This window comes from Patella vulgata, chromosome 7 (assembly GCF_932274485.2).
Source record: "Patella vulgata chromosome 7, xgPatVulg1.2, whole genome shotgun sequence".
NCBI lineage: Eukaryota > Metazoa > Mollusca > Gastropoda > Patellidae > Patella > Patella vulgata.
In genome coordinates, this window is record NC_065885.2 from 47,422,473 (window position 1) to 47,442,182 (window position 19,710).

The window sequence follows — 19,710 nt, forward strand, 5'->3', positions numbered from 1 at the left end:
AACGTCTTTTTTTCGTAAAAATCAAGGGCTATAATTCAGGTACTTACAATCCGATATGCGCGAATATCTAAAGGAACCAAGATCTTTGGGTTATAAACATGAATTGAAAGTTTCATCAAAATCGGATCAAAATTGTGACCAGTAGAAGGACCACAAGCTAAAAACGTGATTCTGCGTACAATCAAGGGTCATAATTCAGGAAGTTACGATCCGATGTATGCAAATATCGAAAATAACCAAGATTTTTGGGTTATAATCATACATTTCAAATTTCATCAAAATCAGATGAAAATTGTGACCTCTAGATGGTCCACAACTTTCATATACCATAATCCATGAAGTTATGGTCTGATACACGCCAATATCGATAGGAACCAAGATCTTTGGTAGATAGACCTATATTTCAAGTTTTGTCAAAATCGGATAAAAATTGTGACCTGTAGAGTGTCCTCAAACTAATGTGAACAGACACACAGACGGACAGGGGCGACGTATACGTCCACATGAAAATGTGGGCGTATAAAAAAAGTTTCATTGTGTCTGCATACCATGTGTAGTAAATAATAAACCACGTTATCATTTGTTTACATGTCAATGATTGGATAATTAAAGACATGTGACCAGTACCTATGTCCAAATATGGTTTAAAGATCAAGCTTCCGCAGTAAAAACATCCACCAACTGTGAGCGCTAAATAAAAATAAATGAAATGAAATTTAACGTCCTACTGTTTTGCTCCAAACTGGGCTAATGAAGACGGGCATATGCCATACAGTGTGATGTGGGAAATTTTGCCCGGGATCTTTTTCATGCATGCCAATGTGTACACGGGAACTCGTTTTTTTGCCCCATCCGAACGACTAGCTAAATAAATTTACTGCGGGGTTAGAACCTCAGAACTATAGATATTTTTATTCAGAATACATATTTCTATTAGTCAAAACAAAGATCTTTTACATTTCCTGATCCTGGAGCAAAATGTTTTTTCTGATAAAATTATATGGTGTCAGCTACTGGCTTATATTTACTGGATTATCAAATTTAACATTTGTACTAATTACTTAGTTGGATCATGAACTGAATGACCATTAAAAGGTTAGCTTACAATTAGTTTGTTGACTAATCTTTGACTACTTTTATTTTCGTTAACCGACTTCAAGTGGATAAAAATGTCTCTACGCAATGGAATGGTAAATCACATTTAGGACAAGAAACTTGATTCACAGTTTTCTTCAATTTGATAACTTTCTGCTAATCCAATTAATATTTGATTTGCACTTACGTCATTTTTGTTAAGCAAACTGTGATGCGATACCGCTTATCATATTTCCAGGACCGACGGCAATATACGACCACACTTCCATGTGGGTGTATAAGTCAACTGACAGCAGATAGATTAATCTTTATGTAAATCTATTACGCACGAGTATTGTACACAAGATTAAATAAAACCGGGTTACAGTGTATAGTGACCAAGGGCGTGGATTTGTCATAACTTTTGAGGGGACGGACGAACCCTGGAACCTTTCATTACCAAACCAAAATAATAATTACGAACAGTTTACCAGTGCTATTTCGATGAAAGCTGTAACTAGGGGTAATATGATGACGATATAGTAAAATTGACTACCTACAATTAAGGAGGAAGATATCGTGAAGATGAATTACTGTGGCAGGGCCCAAGGCATTGGTTAGATAGCCTTCAGAACGGGACATTCATGTGGATATAAACCTGAAAATCTGTCCTGGCGATCAAAATCATGGGGGGGACAGAGACCTATTCGTCCCCCCTTCCGATTCTAAGGGGGGGACCCGTCCCCCCTAAATCCACACCCATGATAGTGACAGTATATAGTCTGGTATATATTTCTGCATTAGAGAACTTTAAAGGATTATTACTTACGGAAGTAGTAGAAATTATTAGTATTACCTGTAAATGTAGAAGTTCTTCTTGTTTTTGTATTATATCTTTATAAACTGTAACTTGATGTTGGAGACTAGTTACCTGTAGAAATTGATCAGGTCTAGTAGGTGACAAGGAATTGTTATTACTAGATACAATAGCATTGTTATCTGTTAACATTAACTGTTTGGAAGATGGAGGATTTACTTGAGCAATACCTGCAAAATATGAGGACAGTAAGGCCTTTACTATGGTCTACAAACCTTCTTATGCCTATTATCTACTGACCTTATCCAAAAGAAATAGAAGCCAGATTATACACATTTCTGTTCTCTGATAAATAAAATAAAGCCTATATTTTATAATGTAGCCTATTTCAGACTATTCAGATTAAAAATAGGCTGATTGGCAAAGAAACATACGTGGACGAAATATAGGTCAGATTGCCTTGAAATTTTTTTGGGTACTAACTAAGACAGTACCAATGCATACACCAAATATGAAGTTTGTCGATTGAACCGGAAGTGCAACCATCTTAAAACGTGAAAAAACAACATAAATAGTGATGGTCCGATATGGCACCTATCGGTTTTACCGATATCAGATACTGACAGCAACATATATTGGTCGATACAGATATAATTACCGATAGTGGTCAAGTGGTGGATATAAAACTATTACACAGTGAAATGTCTCGAATGGCATGATAATCTATGTAGATATATGTCACTGTTGGGGAAACGCATGGTTACTGTTTTACCTTGGGAATCAAACACGAACGCGGTGTTTTTGAAGTAATAAAATTGAGTCAGGCTTCCTACGCAATCACAAATACACTCCATCTATTATGAACTTAATTATTTGCTGTATCATTAATGAATAAAGTCGAGATTATAATATTTTATGTGTCGATTAGTATTACGACGTAATTCCCTTGAGTGATTGGCACCTGTATGTCTATAATAGATGTCGGAATGGTTCATGTGGTAATGAATGATACATCAAAGTGAAAAGCTTCATGACCTGTCTGTAAACAGTGGCAATCACGTGACATTCTCCTTATTTGTTGGTAATATTATTAATTAATAAAGTATGATCTATATTATAAGTTATTATAAGTCATTGAAAACAGTACTGACTGTGTTCTCCAATTCTATGATTTGATTATCATGCAATTGGCTAATTCACCATTTCAATCAAAAATTTTATCGGGTGGACTACTGTACATGGGCAGAAATGGTATTCTCAAAAATCGGATTGAGAGAACCAAACTCTCAAACAGTGTGTGAAAAAGGATTTAAAAAATAACGGAGACTGGTAAGGATTTTGTACTTTTATTTCGGTTGGCGTGCGCGTGGCTATTTATATAACGGAGAGGATTTTTTACTGTTTATTCTTTCCCTTTTTACAGCCCCTATGAGAGTCTTGTATTACCGGTACGTCTAAATAGCAACGCACAGGGCAACCGAAATATAACTTTTATTTTGGTTGCTGTGCGCGTGGCTATTTAGTTGCACCGCGTGTCAAGCAAAAAATTGACTTGTTCACAAATCGGATAATAATTTAAAGGTAATTAACAAGTCGTTTTGAACAGATATCGGCAACTCCAGTATCGCAAAATGGCCGTGTATCGGCCGATACCAATTTCTCCGATAGGCCACTTATCGGCCAATTACCGATGTTGAAACAGATTATCGGACTATCACTAAACATAAATTTTATGATATTTTACTTACAGACATGGGAATTACATTTTCTGAATCCTTGAAGGAATGCCTATAAAATGTATTGAGCCGAATTTTGATTTCAGTCAGCTGGTGGACGCCATATTGACTTGAAAGTTGAATATGAAAAATAGTGAAAAATTCACATTAACGGCTTGAAAGTAAGCACAATAGATTGTGGTTTGGAGAATTTGTCTCCTATTTCCGAAGTAAATACATTTCTGGATAGACTGGCTCATGATCAAATTTTTGGTATCTGAATATTTCAAAATTTCGAAAATCGCCTTTGACGTTTTTAGTGTCGACAAAGTTGTTTTCAAGTGAAAAATTCCCATTAACGGCTTGAAAATAATTGAAATAGGCTGCCGTTTCATGAATTCGTCTCCTATTTCCGAAATTAATACATTTCTGGTTAGCCTCCTAAGAATTGGTGGCGACTTTGGAATCAATATATTTTCAGAACGTTTTACTGATAAATAATTAACCTACATATTTTATTATTTGACCTATTTTACTAATTCTTTTTTCTTTAAGTACCTTGAAACATTTCTGATTTTCGAAATTCGAATATTATGTCATCGAACTTGACAACTTCTTTAATATTAGTACGATTTTCATGAAACTTGGCATGTTTGTAGTCTGGCCGGCATCAGGATAAAATTTTTGATGTTTGAAAATTTCAAAATTCTGCCGTTGACCTTTTTCTTGCCGACAAAGTTAATTATAAGACAATTTATTTTCAAAATTTAACCTAAATATTCCAACAGCTGAGGCCAATATGATTCCAAAAATATAAGTTTGATACAAAGTTATATCATTTCATTTTGCAATATTTTCCCGCCATTTTTAGGGTTTTTTCGCCATTTTCATCTCATTTTCTGATACGTCTCATTTTTGAATGGCTTGATCGATTTTTCTGAAACTTCTGGAACTGGAAATTAAATCTGATTACAGCAATACAAGTCTCCGTTATTTTTTTTAATTTTCAGATTATTTAATAGGCCGGGTGAAATGTTTCTCGTTATATTATAGCTTATAACTTTGCAAGTTTTTGACCAATTTTAATAATTATTTTTTCTTGATAAGATTCTTTCTAAAACCCATGACACATGACAGGAAGTGAATATGAAAGCAGACTATTGTTATTACCGGTACTAAGATTATTATTCTTTTTTACCAGTACCCCTTTTATCTCGGTCTGCTTTAGGTATTGATTATCAGTTATAATCTCCCTTTATTTTTCAAATTTTTAAAAATTTTCTGCCCATTTTAAAAACTTTTTTTTTCTAATAATGGTCCAATCGATGTTCTGCAACTTCTTGAATATGAAGTCATATGACCTCGCCTTTGAAAAAAGCTGTTCCGACAATGATTCGTAAACCGGAAGTACCGGTAACCGAAATAATGTCCAATATTTAAAAAAAAAAAAAAAAATGCAATAAAAGATTCTTTTGGGGAAAACGTGATTGCTCCGTCAGATACCACCGAATCAAACTCACTAAAGTAGCATTGGGTGGACTGGTGAATGGACTACCGTATGATACCCAATTGATACATATTTGATGATCAGCAAGTAAAATATAGCACGCCTAAAATCAAGTATTTTCCGATTTTGAGCCTTTTCTGATGCCTCTATCTCAAAAACCAGACCTACAATTTTTCTTAAATTTTGTCTTTCGAAAGTCCCTTTAAAAGCCATCCAATAAGACTTTGAAATAACTGGAATAGGACAAAAAGGAACTAAAAATCAAAAAAAGTAAAAAAATTGTTAAATTTTGGAAAATGCGCTATTATTTTTTTTACTTTTACAGTTTTCAAAAAAGGGTTATATGTTTAGATAACTGAAACAATTAAGATTCTAGCTATATATAACATGTATTGAGTTATTAAAATTTAATTTTCGACATTTCAACATTTTTCCATTTATGGCATGTACATTTGAACATATGATTTCTCAGGGGTATTTCATCTGATCAGATAATGTAATATATCATTATAGAGCCCTAACCCAACAATGACCTGTATACTGGGAGTAGTCCAAACAATGAAAAAAAGATAGGTTGCCAGGCAACGAAACATACGCCCAGAGCAGCTATATCGTCCGGGCAGTCAACAAGAGTTGTCGCATATTTTTACTTTTTTCGGTAATGAAACATTTATAACACATTAAAATCTGATTAAGAGTAACAACTCATTAAGTAATAATCAGAAAACCATTAGAAATTTGTTTGGTTTTTATAAAATTCTATCCCATGCTAATGTTTAGTATACAAAACTTTTAACATCATGGATTTAGCTGTTCAAGTCATAAAGATTCATTGAAAATCAATATACTTGTTCGTCTCAAGACCTTAAACTCTGTGTACCAATCTGAAGTCAATCGGATGATAACTTTAGTCTCTAGAGCGTCACAAGATTTTTCAAAGTGATCAAGGGCCATAACTCTGGCAGTAATTATCCGAAATTGTTGAAAATCAATATGATTCTTCATCTCATGACCTCAAACACTGTGTATAAATTTAAAGTCAATCGGATAATAATTTTAGCCTCTACAGCGTCCACAAGATTTTTCAAAGTGATCAAGGGTCATAACTCTGGCAGTAATTATCGGAAATCGCTGAAAATCAATAGGCTTCTTCGTCTCATGACCTTAAACACTGTGTATAAATTTAAAGTCAATCGGATATTAACTTTAGCCTCTAGAGCGTCCACAAAATTTTTCAAAGTGATCAAGGGCCATAACTCTGACAGTAACTATCGGAAATCGCTGAAAATCAATAGGCTTCTTCGTCTCATGACCTTAAACACTGTGTATAAATTTAAAGTCAATCAGATATTAACTTTAGCCTCTAGAGCGTCCACAAGATTTTTCAAAGTGATCAAGGGCCATAACTCTCGCAGTAATTATCGGAAATCGCTGAAAATCAATAGGCTTCTTTGTCTCATGATTTTAAACACTGTGCATAAATTTAAAGACAATCGGATATTAACTTTAGCCTCTAGAGCGTCCACAAGATTTTTCAAAGTGATCAAGGGCCATAACTCTGGCAGTAATTATCGGAAATCGCTGAAAATCAATAGGCTTCTTTGTCTCATGACCTTAAACACTGTGCATAAATTTACAGTCAATCGGATATTAACTTTAGCCTCTTGAAGCGTCCACAAGATTTTTCAAAGTGATCAAGGGCTATAACTCTGGCAGTATTTATTGGAAATCACTGAAAATCAATAGGATTCTTCATCTCATGACCTTAAACACTGTGTATAAATTTGAAGTCAATCGGATATTAACTTTGACCTCTAGAGCGTCCACAAGATTTTTTGAAGTGATCAAGGCCCATAACTCTGGCAGTAATTATCGGAAAATGGTGAAAATCAATAGGCTTCTTTGTCTCATGACCTTAAACACTGTGTATAAATTTGAAGTCAATCAGATATTAACTTTGACCTCTAGAGCGTCCACACGATTTTTTTGAAGTGATCAAGGGCCATAACTCTTGCAGTAATTATCAGAAATCGCTGAAAATCTATAGGCTTCTTCGTCTCATGACCTTAAACACTGTGTATAAATTAAAAGTCAATCGGATATTAACTTTAGCCTCTGGAGCTTGTGGATGCCGGACGACAATATACGACCACATTTCAATGTGGGCGTATAAAAAAGTAAGAAAATTGGTGCTCTTCGAAAGGTGTGGGACAACAAAACATTTCCATGTGAGCATATACATTTTTCCGTGGAAGTCAGGCCTTCATCTTATACTCCACATAGATGAAGAAAAAAAAAAAAATTACATCCCTAGAAAATAATTCTCAGTTCCCAACAGTCGAGGGACAATGACATCGTCTGGTAAATAATAGGTCTCATACGGTCAAGTCAAGCTTTTGCTATCGTCTAAAACTACTTACGGTATTCCAATACAAATACTTGTTGACATTTCTAAATATATAAAGCTTGTACAACTTTTATTTAAAAACATAATCCCCCATTCAAAATATAATCATAAAGGCCAGAAAAGTCCATCAAAATAGAAACGTTCGTCCAACAATCATTTTTCACGTTGGCATCTCTCGTATGAGAGTTCTACTTTAGTTTTCAGTTACAGTTCTATGGCTAAATTAACCAATCACACATATACAGGCACATTTTGTTCTATTTTTATTAACATCCATCGTAACATTAATAGTTATTTCAACGGTTGGGACCACATGCCTTTTCTGGTATTTATTGGATAAATGGAGAATCTCCTACTCATCTTTTTTGATATCAAAAAATATCAACACAAGTCGATAAAGTAACAAAAACGAGGCTCTGCCGATTTTTTTTTTTTCACTTTATCGACGAGAGTTGATATTTTTAGATATCAAAAAAGATGAGTAGGAGATTTTATTTATCACCCAATCCTTTCTTACATGCACAAATAAATAAATATAATTCTTTGCTGTAGATCTCACTTTTACTGAACCTGATTACATTATGGCCTAGTGATACATCATTTTTTGACAGCAATTCCACCATTGCAAAGTCCTTTATACTTTTAATAAGAAATGAACTGTTCTTTGAAAATAAAAAAAGTAGTTCCTTTTCAACTCTCCAATCAAATTCATGTAAAGCGATATCTCCTAAGGAGATATCGCAGTAGATTATGAAATAAATCACACAAGCGATATATTCTGCAGAATGTATTATTGGGTGATAAATTGAAATAAAAACAGGTTCAAATGAACCAAGAACAAATCTTTGAATATTACTGAAGTTTGTCCTATATTTATCAACTGATTATTTTACATATTTTGACGTACATCGGCAATGTATCTCAATAAAACATTGCTACAGTGGAGTTGAAAAACATTCGTCTTAGACACCGCTTCGACTTAAATATATATATGGAGGTTGGAAAAACGGTAAAATATGACCATTCGACTAATAATACTCCACATCAACTTATACCCCATAAAATATGATAAAAGAGAAACAAAAGTCAGCAAATTAATTTATACAAGCAATTTTCATGAAATTTGAACTCAACCGTAATTATGCTGTAACGATGATATATTTGAACCTTTTTTAAAAATCAAATAAAAATTATGACCTCTTGAGGGTGCATAAGCTAAAAACATGATTTTTTCGTACAATCAGTGGCCATAGTCCTGGAAGTTACAGTTCGATACATGCCAATATCGAAATGAATTGAGATCGTTGGGATATAAACCTATTTTTGAAAATCTGAGCAAAATTGTGACCCGTGGAGTGTCTACAAACTGTAGGCATATAACAATTGTGACCAATAGAGGGACCACAAGATAAAAACACGATATTTCGTACAATAAGGGGCCACAGACACACAAGTTAGCTTTAAAGAACACCGTACTGGTTGTTTTAGAACTTTTGATGTCTTCTCAGGTAATGTCTCCAATGCCCGAATTGACAACAGTTTGTGCATTGTTCTAAAAAACAAACATAAGACTTTTGCCCAAGAGCCCCCGACCCTCCTGTTACACCACCTCAGATATGAATCAACTTGAGCAAACTCAAACCTGAATATCAATTTCAAGTCTCTTTCCTCGATGAATTTGAAATGTAGTGTAGATCACTGCAACCTATGCCCAGCTTTTAGACACCATATAATATTTACTTACCTGTACCCACATGTCTCTTGATGTTCAAGTTCTTTTTAAGTTTTTCACAAGTGTCTATAAATTTATTTTCTATATCCCTTTGAATGGTTTCTAGTGGAAGATGAAAATACCCTAAAAAAAAAATGAGATAACAATAACAGAGAAAACTGTTAGAAATAAAACATCTGATTTTCTGGTACAGGATCTTGGGCTTAGCAATGAATCACATCTAGTTATTTGAAGAGTAGACTGAATTGACACTGTCTGGGCTTTATGGCTTCACTGTAAGGAATAAGAAATGAAATGGGGTTCAACATCGTACTTTTCTGCACGAACCAAGCTAATTAAGACACCATGCAGTGTGCTAGGAGAGAAATTTTGCCTTGCAGTAAAAAAAGTATGAAAATGTTTAAATTTCGCCCTATGAATAATAACCACCAGAGCAAATTTGGTTGGAGTTAAGTGGTTTTATATAAATTTTCTTTAAAGGCTCAATACCACTCTTGTTGTAACTGAATAATATGTCCCAATCTTTATTCTGGTCAACAAATTGTACTATTTTAGAATACTTCAATTAATTGATGATAAAAATTTCATCTTAACACACCTTATTTAAAAATTTTGAAAAATTCAACATAATGGTTTGAAACGTCTAACGTAAACCTTTTCAAATGAAACTTCGATTTAAAAATATACTATTCAAAAAAAGTAGGGGATATTTGATTTTTAAGTGTTATTAAAGTCACCTAATGAAACTGACGAAGAAACAAATGACAAAATGAAATGAAGTTCACATTCATCGATTTATTCCAAATGATCGTTAGACTAAGTAAGGCACAGACTGGCCATTATAAGGGTAAAATGATACCCGGGGTCAAACAGCAAAGTTACCACAGCATCACAACCAAGTCAGTAACGGGTAAATCCTCCTCTGTTTGCCAAACAAGCATTGATCCGACGTGGCATACTCCTAATGAGACGTCTAAGGTCATTTTGGTCCAGATTGTCCCATTCCTGTTGCAACGCAGCAGCAAGTTCTTGGACATTGGCAGGACGTTGTTGACGTTGACGTAACCTCTGTCCAAGCATGTCCCAGACATGCTCGATGGGGGAGAGGTCGGGACTCAGTGCTGGCCAAGGTAATGTGGTGATGTTCTGTTGTTGGAGGTAACCTGTAACGATCCTGGCCCTGTGACATCTTGCGTTATCATCCTGGAAGATGAAACGGCGGCCATGACGTCGTGCGAACGGCACAACATGGACTGCCAAGATGTTGTCCCGGTAGTACTGGCCTGTAACACGCCCTGCAACAACATGTGAAGCCGTTCTTCCAGCAACAGTGATGCCTCCCCACACCATAACAGAACCGCCCCCAAATCGATCATGTCTGATGACGTTAACGTATTGGAAGCGCTCGTTTCGACGACGCCACACCCTCCTACGTCTGTCCAAAAAATCAACAGTGAACCTTGACTCATCTGAAAACATCACATCGCTCCAGCGTCGATTATCCCAGTGTTGACGATCCCTACACCAACGACGTCTTGCCTGAATGTGATGATCTCTCAAACAAGGGATCACGCGAGGACGTCGGGCGCGAAGGTGACCCCTATGCAGTCGATTCCGAATCGTCTGGCCACTCACTCTCACACCAGTGTCTGTTTGAAGACGAGCGCTGATCTGATTTGCTGTGATAACACGATTTCTCAAGGCCAAGGTACGGATAAATCGATCCTGGGCTTGAGTTGTCGCCCTTGGTCGACCTGAGCGTGGTCTGTCCTGTACAGATTGTGTATCACGGTATCTGGACCATAGCCTGCTTATGACAGACTGAGAAACATTCATCGTCCGCGCCACAACCGCCTGTGTTGTGCCGATCTGTAGCATGCCAAGGGCACGTAACCTTTCATTTTGGGTAAGCCGACGCATATCAAAATTTGTTTTCTGGTCACTAAAACAATTAAACTGATGTTTCCACCCTGGAATTCAATGCCACAATGACTGTAACATTCAAAGTCAGAGTCGTGCAAATCTTGGGTTGGACCCCCATGATGATCCCAAGCATCACCTGCATTCCATGCGGTAGCTATTGGTGCGTTTGGGCGTCACATGTAACTGGAAATGTTTCTTCTGTTAGGTTCTATAGTGACTTTTTTCGTAGTCATTTGCATATTTTAGTATTATGCCCCCAAAATCAAATATCCCCTACTTTTTTTGAATAGTATATTTTCGAACCCTCTGGACAAGTAAAATAGGATGTAATGGATAATTTACACAACAGGTAGGACACTTAAACATCTAGTACTTAGATAGAGATATTATTTATTTTCTGGAGCTTTCAAGCCAGCAAGAGTGTTATTGTCCATTTAAAGGGACATTATGATTAACTGACAGTGATTTATACCGTTAATGATCAACACGTGCTATGAATATTGCACAGAAAGTCATACAACAAGAGCGTTGATAACGCTGCAATATACGTCCACATTCCTGCTTTGATTGATATGGTACTTTATAATATGAAGAGAATGAAATATGAAAAGTATACCAAGCTCTGCCCCTGGGGGTCAGGGCATTCACCAAAATCAATAGTTGACATCCTTAGGCTCTAAGGAATACATATGCCACGTACTAAGTTGATCTATTCCGAATTGCGGCCTGTAAACAACAAACACAAAAATTGGCCGTGGCTCTGCCCCTGGGGGCCGGGACATGCAGTTGTCGTATTTTGGCTATAAGGAATACATATCTCAAGTTCAAAGATGACCCATTAAGAATCGTGGCCTGTAGGCAACACACAGACACAAAGACAAAAATGGGTGTGCAGTCGGAAAATGACAAACAAATAAATACAAGAAATGTGCATAGCGCTGCCACTGGGGGTCGATCCTACACCAAAAACAATAGGGATCTTAGTGTATAAGGAATTTACATGTATATGAAAATTGTTCAAGACAATCGATTAAGAATTGTGGCCTGTAGGCAACACAGAGACACACAAAAAGAAAATGGACATGGCTCTGTCCCTGGGGGTTGGGCATGCACCACAAACAATAGGGATGTTCCTTAGGGTACAAAGAATAAGTATGCAAAGTTTCAAGATGATCATGTTAAGAAATGCGGCCTGTAGACGACAACCAAACAAATGCAAGAAATGGGCGTGGTTCTGCCCCAAGGGGTCGGGCATGCACCAAAAACAATAGGGATCATCCTTAGGGTATAAGGAAATTCATACGATAATTTTTCAAGACAACTGATTATCAAGATGATACGTTAAGAAATGCCGCCTGTAGACAACAAACAAATTAATACAAGAAATGGGCGTAGCTCTATCAACTGTTCTCTTTAAAGTATTTGAATATCTGTACAAAAATGGTTTAGTTCTGTTCAGATAATAATATACAGGATAAAATCAACACAATCCAGCGCCACCAATGAGTTCGTTAACAATCTTTTTAAGTGCCTCTATTACAGAATCCAAGCCAGGAGATTATCTACAGTTGATATAGTTTGATTTTCTTTTCTTATGCTAATTGTCTTTTAAACATGTTAAAACGAAGGAGAAGAGTAATCTGAATGTATGTTATTATATAATTACTTTATTACTTTTAATTAATTATTTAGTATTTTTAATGATTTGATCTTAGAGAAAAGTGTCTCGTAAGTCGATATGGACTTGACACTGCTATTATTTAAATATATTTTATGTAATGTATATATATATATTATATATTCTTGTATGCAGTGTGTGACACTATAATAAACAAATTAGTTACTTACTTATTAAATGTTAAATAATCAATTTGAGTGGATAAAATTTGATATTTTCCTAGACTTTAAATATATCCTATAAACATATTTTCCTACATAGGGTTTATAAATATTTCAGATACAACATATCTAATAAATTTGGTGGAAATTCATCATGGTAAATCCATCAATAAATTTAGGAAACGTTAAAAATGACAGAACAAAATCCACGAATGGTAGTGGAAAAGATGTGTAAAGATCAATTGCAGCTTACCCTGGAACAATAGGTCGCAGAACGCTTAAAATTGATAGGGTTCGCCCTCTCTTGACCTAAATTCTTCCCACTAAATTTGATGAAAAAAATCCATTCACACAGTTTTTGGCAAAGTGAGGGGTGGGGGGGAAGTAACTCTGGAATGAAAAAGTCGCAGAATTTTCAATATCGATAGGCTTCAAACTCTCATGACCACAATGCTTCTCACCAAATTTTACAAAAATTCATTAAATATTATATCCTCTAACACGTTTACAAGATTTTCAGCAAAGGGGGGATAACTCCGGAACGAAATGTCAAGCAACACTGAAAATCATTAGGGTTTATTTACTCATGACCCAAATGCTTCCCATCAAATTTTGCATAATTCAGGAAGTTACAATTCGATATGCGCAAATATTGACAGGAACCAAGATCTTTGGGTTATAAACAAACTTTTCAAGTTTCATCAAAATCAGATGAAAATTGTGACCTCTAGAGTGTCACAAGCTAAAAACATGATTTTTTCGTACATTCAGGGGCCATAATCCATGAAGTTAAAAAACGATACATGCCAATTTCGAAAGCAACCAAGATTTTATATTTCAAGTACTGTCAAAATCAGATAAAAATTGTGACCTGTAGAGCAGACGTCTGGACGGATGTATAAAAAGTACTATAAAATCTGTCTCACACCTATAAGGGCCTGATCATCTTTACTTGAACAAATCTCAGGGTTCCTGCGGCTTCGTCAAACATTTTTTCAAAGATATTCAAGGATAAATATATGTCAAATTCAAGGATTTTCAAGGACATTTTTTAGCCTAAAGTTACAATTTTTCATCTTAAAAATAACCAAAACATTACAACTATCGTTATAAAACTTCTAATCTAAACGGGATTTTCATATCAACTTACTATTATTACCAATTTGAAACAAAATTAAGGATCTCAACTGAAATTCAAGGATATTTTCCTATTTCCTCGAAATTCAAGGATATTCAAGACCTTGAAAATGAAATTTTAAATTTAAGGATATTCAAGGATTTTCAAGGACCGCGGGAACCCTGAAATCTGCATGAACACTGCATTAGCAACACATTTACTAAGCTTAGTTGAAATTCATCAAGCTGTTGGGGTGAACAAAAGAAGTTTAAAATTTGAATGTCTCAATTTCCAGATGGAGTCTTATCAATTTAATTGAAAAAGTCTGATTGATCACAAAGCGAAAAAGTTTTAATTTTTCCTGGGAGCCACAGTGGTTCAGTGAGTGTGACATTGGCTCACTAACCTGTAGTTCCCTTGTTCATTCCCTGCATTGGCCGTGATAGTTCATCAGGATTTTCTGACGTGGTTCCCCTGGTCAATGGTATAGGACTGTGGGCCTGGCAAGGGACAGCATATAGTCGTTCGGATGGGGAAAAATTTTCCTCATAGCACTGCAATGTGTACCCAGAAGAGCAGAATAGTAGGACATTAAACCCAATTTTATTTCATTCCATTCCATTTTATTTTCCCCTTTAAAGTTTCTAAGCTGTGCGCCTATGGAATCCAGAATGCGGTTCAAAAGAAAGTAATGAGGTAAATGTATTTTACCATTATCAGAGAGTTCATCAATATTGATGCCATTTCTCAGTTCTACAACATCTTCTTCTTCTATGGATATGGACTGATTACTGGAAGCTCTCTGTAAATACATTATTATACACCTTCATACAGGGACATAGATTGGGTGCCCTGTCTTGAAATATACCTCCATTTCAATGATATTGAAAAAGATAAAATATTGTGTGGAGGCTACAGATTACAGATTAAAATACTGTTTGATGGCGATTGACACCTTTTTAAATTTCATAAGAAAAATTTATATCAGTAAGCTACTTACTGGATGTGTTACAAATTTTACATTTTGCGTAAAAAGTAGGGGCTATAACTCTATAATGGAAGGTCTGATGCGTACCAAAATCAAACTCAAAGAACTATTGATCCTTAACACATATGTTAAGGTTCATCTGAACAAAATTTGTACATATTTCACATTTTGCGTAAAAGGCAGGGGCCATACCTCTAGAACGTAATGTGCAAGGCGCATCAAACATTATCGCCTCTGGAGTGTCGACAAACTTTGTGCATATTTCACATTTTGCGTAAATGGCAGTGGGCATAACTCGAGAATAGAAGAAGGTTTAATGTGCATCATTGAACTCAACCAAGATCTTCTATTAACATATATGTGAAGTTTCATCTAAATAGGACAAAATATTTTGAAGCTCAAAATATTTCGAGGCTAACTTGACCAGTACGGGATAGTGATGACGATTAATTTTCCTAGTATCGGTTCTGTGGAATAAATGGCTAGTTCATTCTTAGTACTAATACCCTTGTATGACATCTGAGGGGGCACCTTGTTCCTTAACAAATTGATCGAACTCCTCAATGGCTGATGGTTTGAGTCTTTGTTGTAGCCCACATTTTGCAAGAGATGGATAGAGAGCAAGTTCAAAAAAAGAGGGGCCATAATACAGGAAGTTATGGTCTTAAATGTGTGAATATCGAAATGGACTGAGATATTTGGGATATAAAGAAAAATTGTGACTTATAGTTCATAGAGAGTCCACAACCTAGGTATTACATACTTTTACACTATTTGCGTACTACAAGTAGTGGCCATTTTGGGTCCGATTTTAAAGGAATTCAAACGCAACTGTAATTAGGGTGTATCAGTGATATAAAATTTAAAATCGGATAAAAATTGTCACCTCTAGAGGGTCGACAAGCTAAAACGTGATTTTGCATACAATCAGGGGCCATAATCCAGGAAGTTATGGTTGATATGCTCAAATATTGAGGGGAACCAAGATCTTTGGGTTATAAACATACATTTCAAGTTTCACCAAAATCAGATGAAAATTGTGACCTCTAGAGTGTCACAAGCTAAAAATGTGATTTTTCGTACTATCAGGGGCGATATTCCATGAAGTTACGATCCGATACATGCCAATATCGAAAGGAAGCGAGATCTTTTGGAGATAAACCTATATTTCAAGCTTCGTCATAATCAAATAAGAATTGTGACTTGTTTTTTTAAATCAGATAAATATTGTGACCTCTATAGGAATCCCAAGCTAAAAACGTGATTTTTGGATATGTGTGAACATACCAAGATATTTGGATTACAAACACACATAAAGTTTCATCAAAATCAGATAAAAATTGTGACGTCTGAACAGGCAGTGGCGACAACAATATACCTCCACATGTGGGTGTATAAAAAAAATGATTTTTTGTATGCGCAAGTATCAAAAAGAATCCAGATCTCTGGGATATAAACGCTAATTTTAAAGATACATTATGGGAGATTAGATAAAGAGCTGGCAGTTCTCATTATAATAGTTAAAAACTAGATTATGTAAAGGGAATTTGCTGAAAATTTCAGTCAAATTGATCCACTCTGAACCGAGAATTTACCGATTGAATTTTCGGCCTAGCCTCGATCATCATTACTAAAGTTGGTACGATAAAAAACCTAGTATTGATTATCCATTTCATGATTTAATCATGAATGAAAGTTGAGCAGCAAATGGGATCTTAATCCAGTAAATATCGCAGGCTAGCGATGACATCGAGAGTTAATTATGGTCTGGAGAAGTTAATTAATGTCTAATTAATAATTTAGATAACATTTCAGGCCTAAAGAAAGACCTGTAATAGTAAAAGGCAGATTTAGCTCTTGTATAATGTATGTTTAAGTTTCATCAAAATCAGATAAAAATTGTGACCTCTAGATGGTCCCCTACCTTAGTATTACATAGTTTAACACTATTTGCGTATGGGGAGCAGCCATTTTGTGACCCAGTTTCAGTCTGATTTTCACAAAATTCTAAGTCAACTGTCATTACAGTGTAACAGTGGATAGAGAACAAGCTGAACAATGTTTGGCGTATAGACATTGTGACCTCACATAATCCATGAAGTGAGGGGTTAATGTGGGCTAATATCAAAAAGGAACCAAGATCTTTGAGATATAAACATACATTTTCAAGTTTCATCAAATTAAACACGAAATTTGAACTCAATCAACTCAATCGTAATTATAATGTAATGGTGATATATTTAAACATTTTTTTTTTTAGATGAATCAGGTGATAAAATGGTGACCTTTAGCGTGTCCACAAACAAAATGTGAACGGACAGAAAACAGAATGTGAACGCACGGACGCACAGACTGGCGGACGGACAGGGGCGATAACATAATACATTCACATAATCCATGATGTTATACTCCGGTACATGCCAATCTTGAACGGAACAAAGATCATTGGGATATAAACATATATTTTTATTTTCGTCAAAATTGGATAAAATGGTGACCTTTAGCGTGTCCACAAACAAAATGTGAACGGACAAAAAACAGAATGTGAACGCACGGACGCACCGACCGGCGGATTGACAGGGGCGACAACATAATACATTCACATGACAAATGGGCGTGTAAAAATGATACCTTTAAAGGAGACATTTCTGTTTCTGATAAATCTGGACGATTTATTAAGGAGGCCAGATTTTTTTGCAAAGTGTAAAGACAGTCACGTAATTGAGTATTTTCACACATTAATTCCTGATGTCTTTCTTCGTAGCATGCCATCATACCCTGATACATTTCTTCTTCTTGTCTATAAAGAATAGAACAATATAAATAGAAAATGAGAGGGAGAACTCCAACACTCCCTTAAAAGAGTAGCAGAAATTGGACCATGTCTTTTAAGCCAAATCATTATTAGGATGATTAAACAACCTAACATTTTCATCTAAGCCTGATTTTGTATTGCTGTTGAGTGATGATTTTTAAATATCTAACAATATAAATTCTTAAATCAAATTGAACATTAAAACTGAAGTGAATTAGGCTTTATGTAATATGAAAAATTAGATAATTTTCCAATAAACCTATGGTTTTAACAACTGCGCATGGGTCACCAAACAACATTAGAAATATAAAACATCAGAATACGAAAAATTTTGTGAGCAAATCAATCTAACTATAAGGTATTCGGCTGCGGGAGAATGGTTGTTCAGATTCCCACAAACCCACAGAAATTCAATTCCAAGTCAGCTTTTAAGCGATTGTCAGAAACACAAAAAAGCTCTAGCTTATTTTTAGCAGAGCCAATTTTATTGGGAGATTAGATGAACTTTTCTTCGCTCTACTAGAATTTGCCAACATGTCTCCCATTTAGAACAGTAACATAAAAAATAAAAACAGAAAACTTACTTGCCAGCACTTCTTGTATTCCATGTTCCTCTTTTACCATCAGCTCTTTGTAAAACATTGATCATATCTAATCCTGTAAATAATCACTTTAGAAAATAATGCTGTGCTCACATGCATCTACTATGATGCTTGAAAATAGGTCAACATAATAGTTTGGCAGCCACTTAAAGATGCATTATTTAAGAGAGAGAAATGGGGTTTAACGTCCACTCGACACAAACTAGGTCATTTCGGGACTAACATATGGTTCAATTTTATCTCAATAATTTGCTTGCATGTAGGGGTCTTTAGCAGTGGGAGAAAACTGAAGGACCCGGAGCAAACCAGCGAGGTTGGACAGATATTAGAGGTGATATTATCGTCTATGACTTTCTTCGACTTCACTTTGTGGGATCAATTATTTCAATCATCAATTAACTGACTCTGGAACACCGTTTATGTTGTTACTAAGTTTATATAATTAAACTACAAAGTTAAATCCAAAAAAAATACAGTTCATCTATTATAAAAACTTTAGGTGTTATTAAAAGTATTTATGGTCTGAGTTTAGCATTCTTTACAACTCAGACCTAACGGGTTAAATACTACATTGTCTCTATCCTAGCCTCTCAGACGAGGCGGCTGTTGGGTATGTTCCCCTTGAGCTCCGAATAATGTCTTCCCTACGGTCTCATCATGATATCTGAGGGTAAATCAAACCAGCTCTCTGCGATATAGCAATTATAATGCATCATCTATAAGGGTGGGAAAATTACCATTTTTTGGGTAAGTGCTTTGTAAAGGCACCGTTTTACGTCAACACTATTCTAGTTAATTGTACTAATCCGTGCACAAGATGACTGGACTATAGTACCCTACTTCCAGCAATGGATACTGACATAACTATCGGTGAGTTAGTCTAAGATAGGAGTAGAATAATGCAAGCTACTTCATTACCCTAGTTTTCATCACACATCATGTAGGCAAAGAATTTCTATATTAAATAGAACAACTTTCTTATAACGAAAATAAACCCTATAGTATTATAAGGTGACTCTACTCCTTGTCACGTACAACCGGAGAATCGAAACCACGCCAGTTGACTCAATGACAGACCTTGTGATACAACCCGTGCATAATACATCTTTAATACACATGTACATGCATTATATCAATTATACTAACACATGAAATTATTTATATGAAGTTTGCC

The 19,710-nt window shown here is 35.4% G+C and overlaps 1 protein-coding gene across 3 annotated transcripts in view; it reads right to left on the reverse strand.

Moving 5' to 3' along the window:
- The window catches only part of LOC126828364 (afadin- and alpha-actinin-binding protein B), a 42,326-nt gene that overhangs the window by 13,608 nt on the left and 9,008 nt on the right, over nucleotides 1-19,710 (reverse strand). For all 3 annotated transcript variants that reach the window (XM_050558116.2, XM_050558117.2, XM_050558119.2), the window contains 5 exons: nucleotides 18,519-18,591; nucleotides 17,751-17,919; nucleotides 14,843-14,933; nucleotides 9,265-9,375; nucleotides 1,931-2,121 (listed from right to left, as the gene is read on the reverse strand). In XM_050558116.2, the coding sequence (XP_050414073.1) occupies nucleotides 1,931-2,121; nucleotides 9,265-9,375; nucleotides 14,843-14,933; nucleotides 17,751-17,919; nucleotides 18,519-18,591 (635 nt within the window). The remainder of the gene's footprint in view (nucleotides 1-1,930; nucleotides 2,122-9,264; nucleotides 9,376-14,842; nucleotides 14,934-17,750; nucleotides 17,920-18,518; nucleotides 18,592-19,710) is intronic.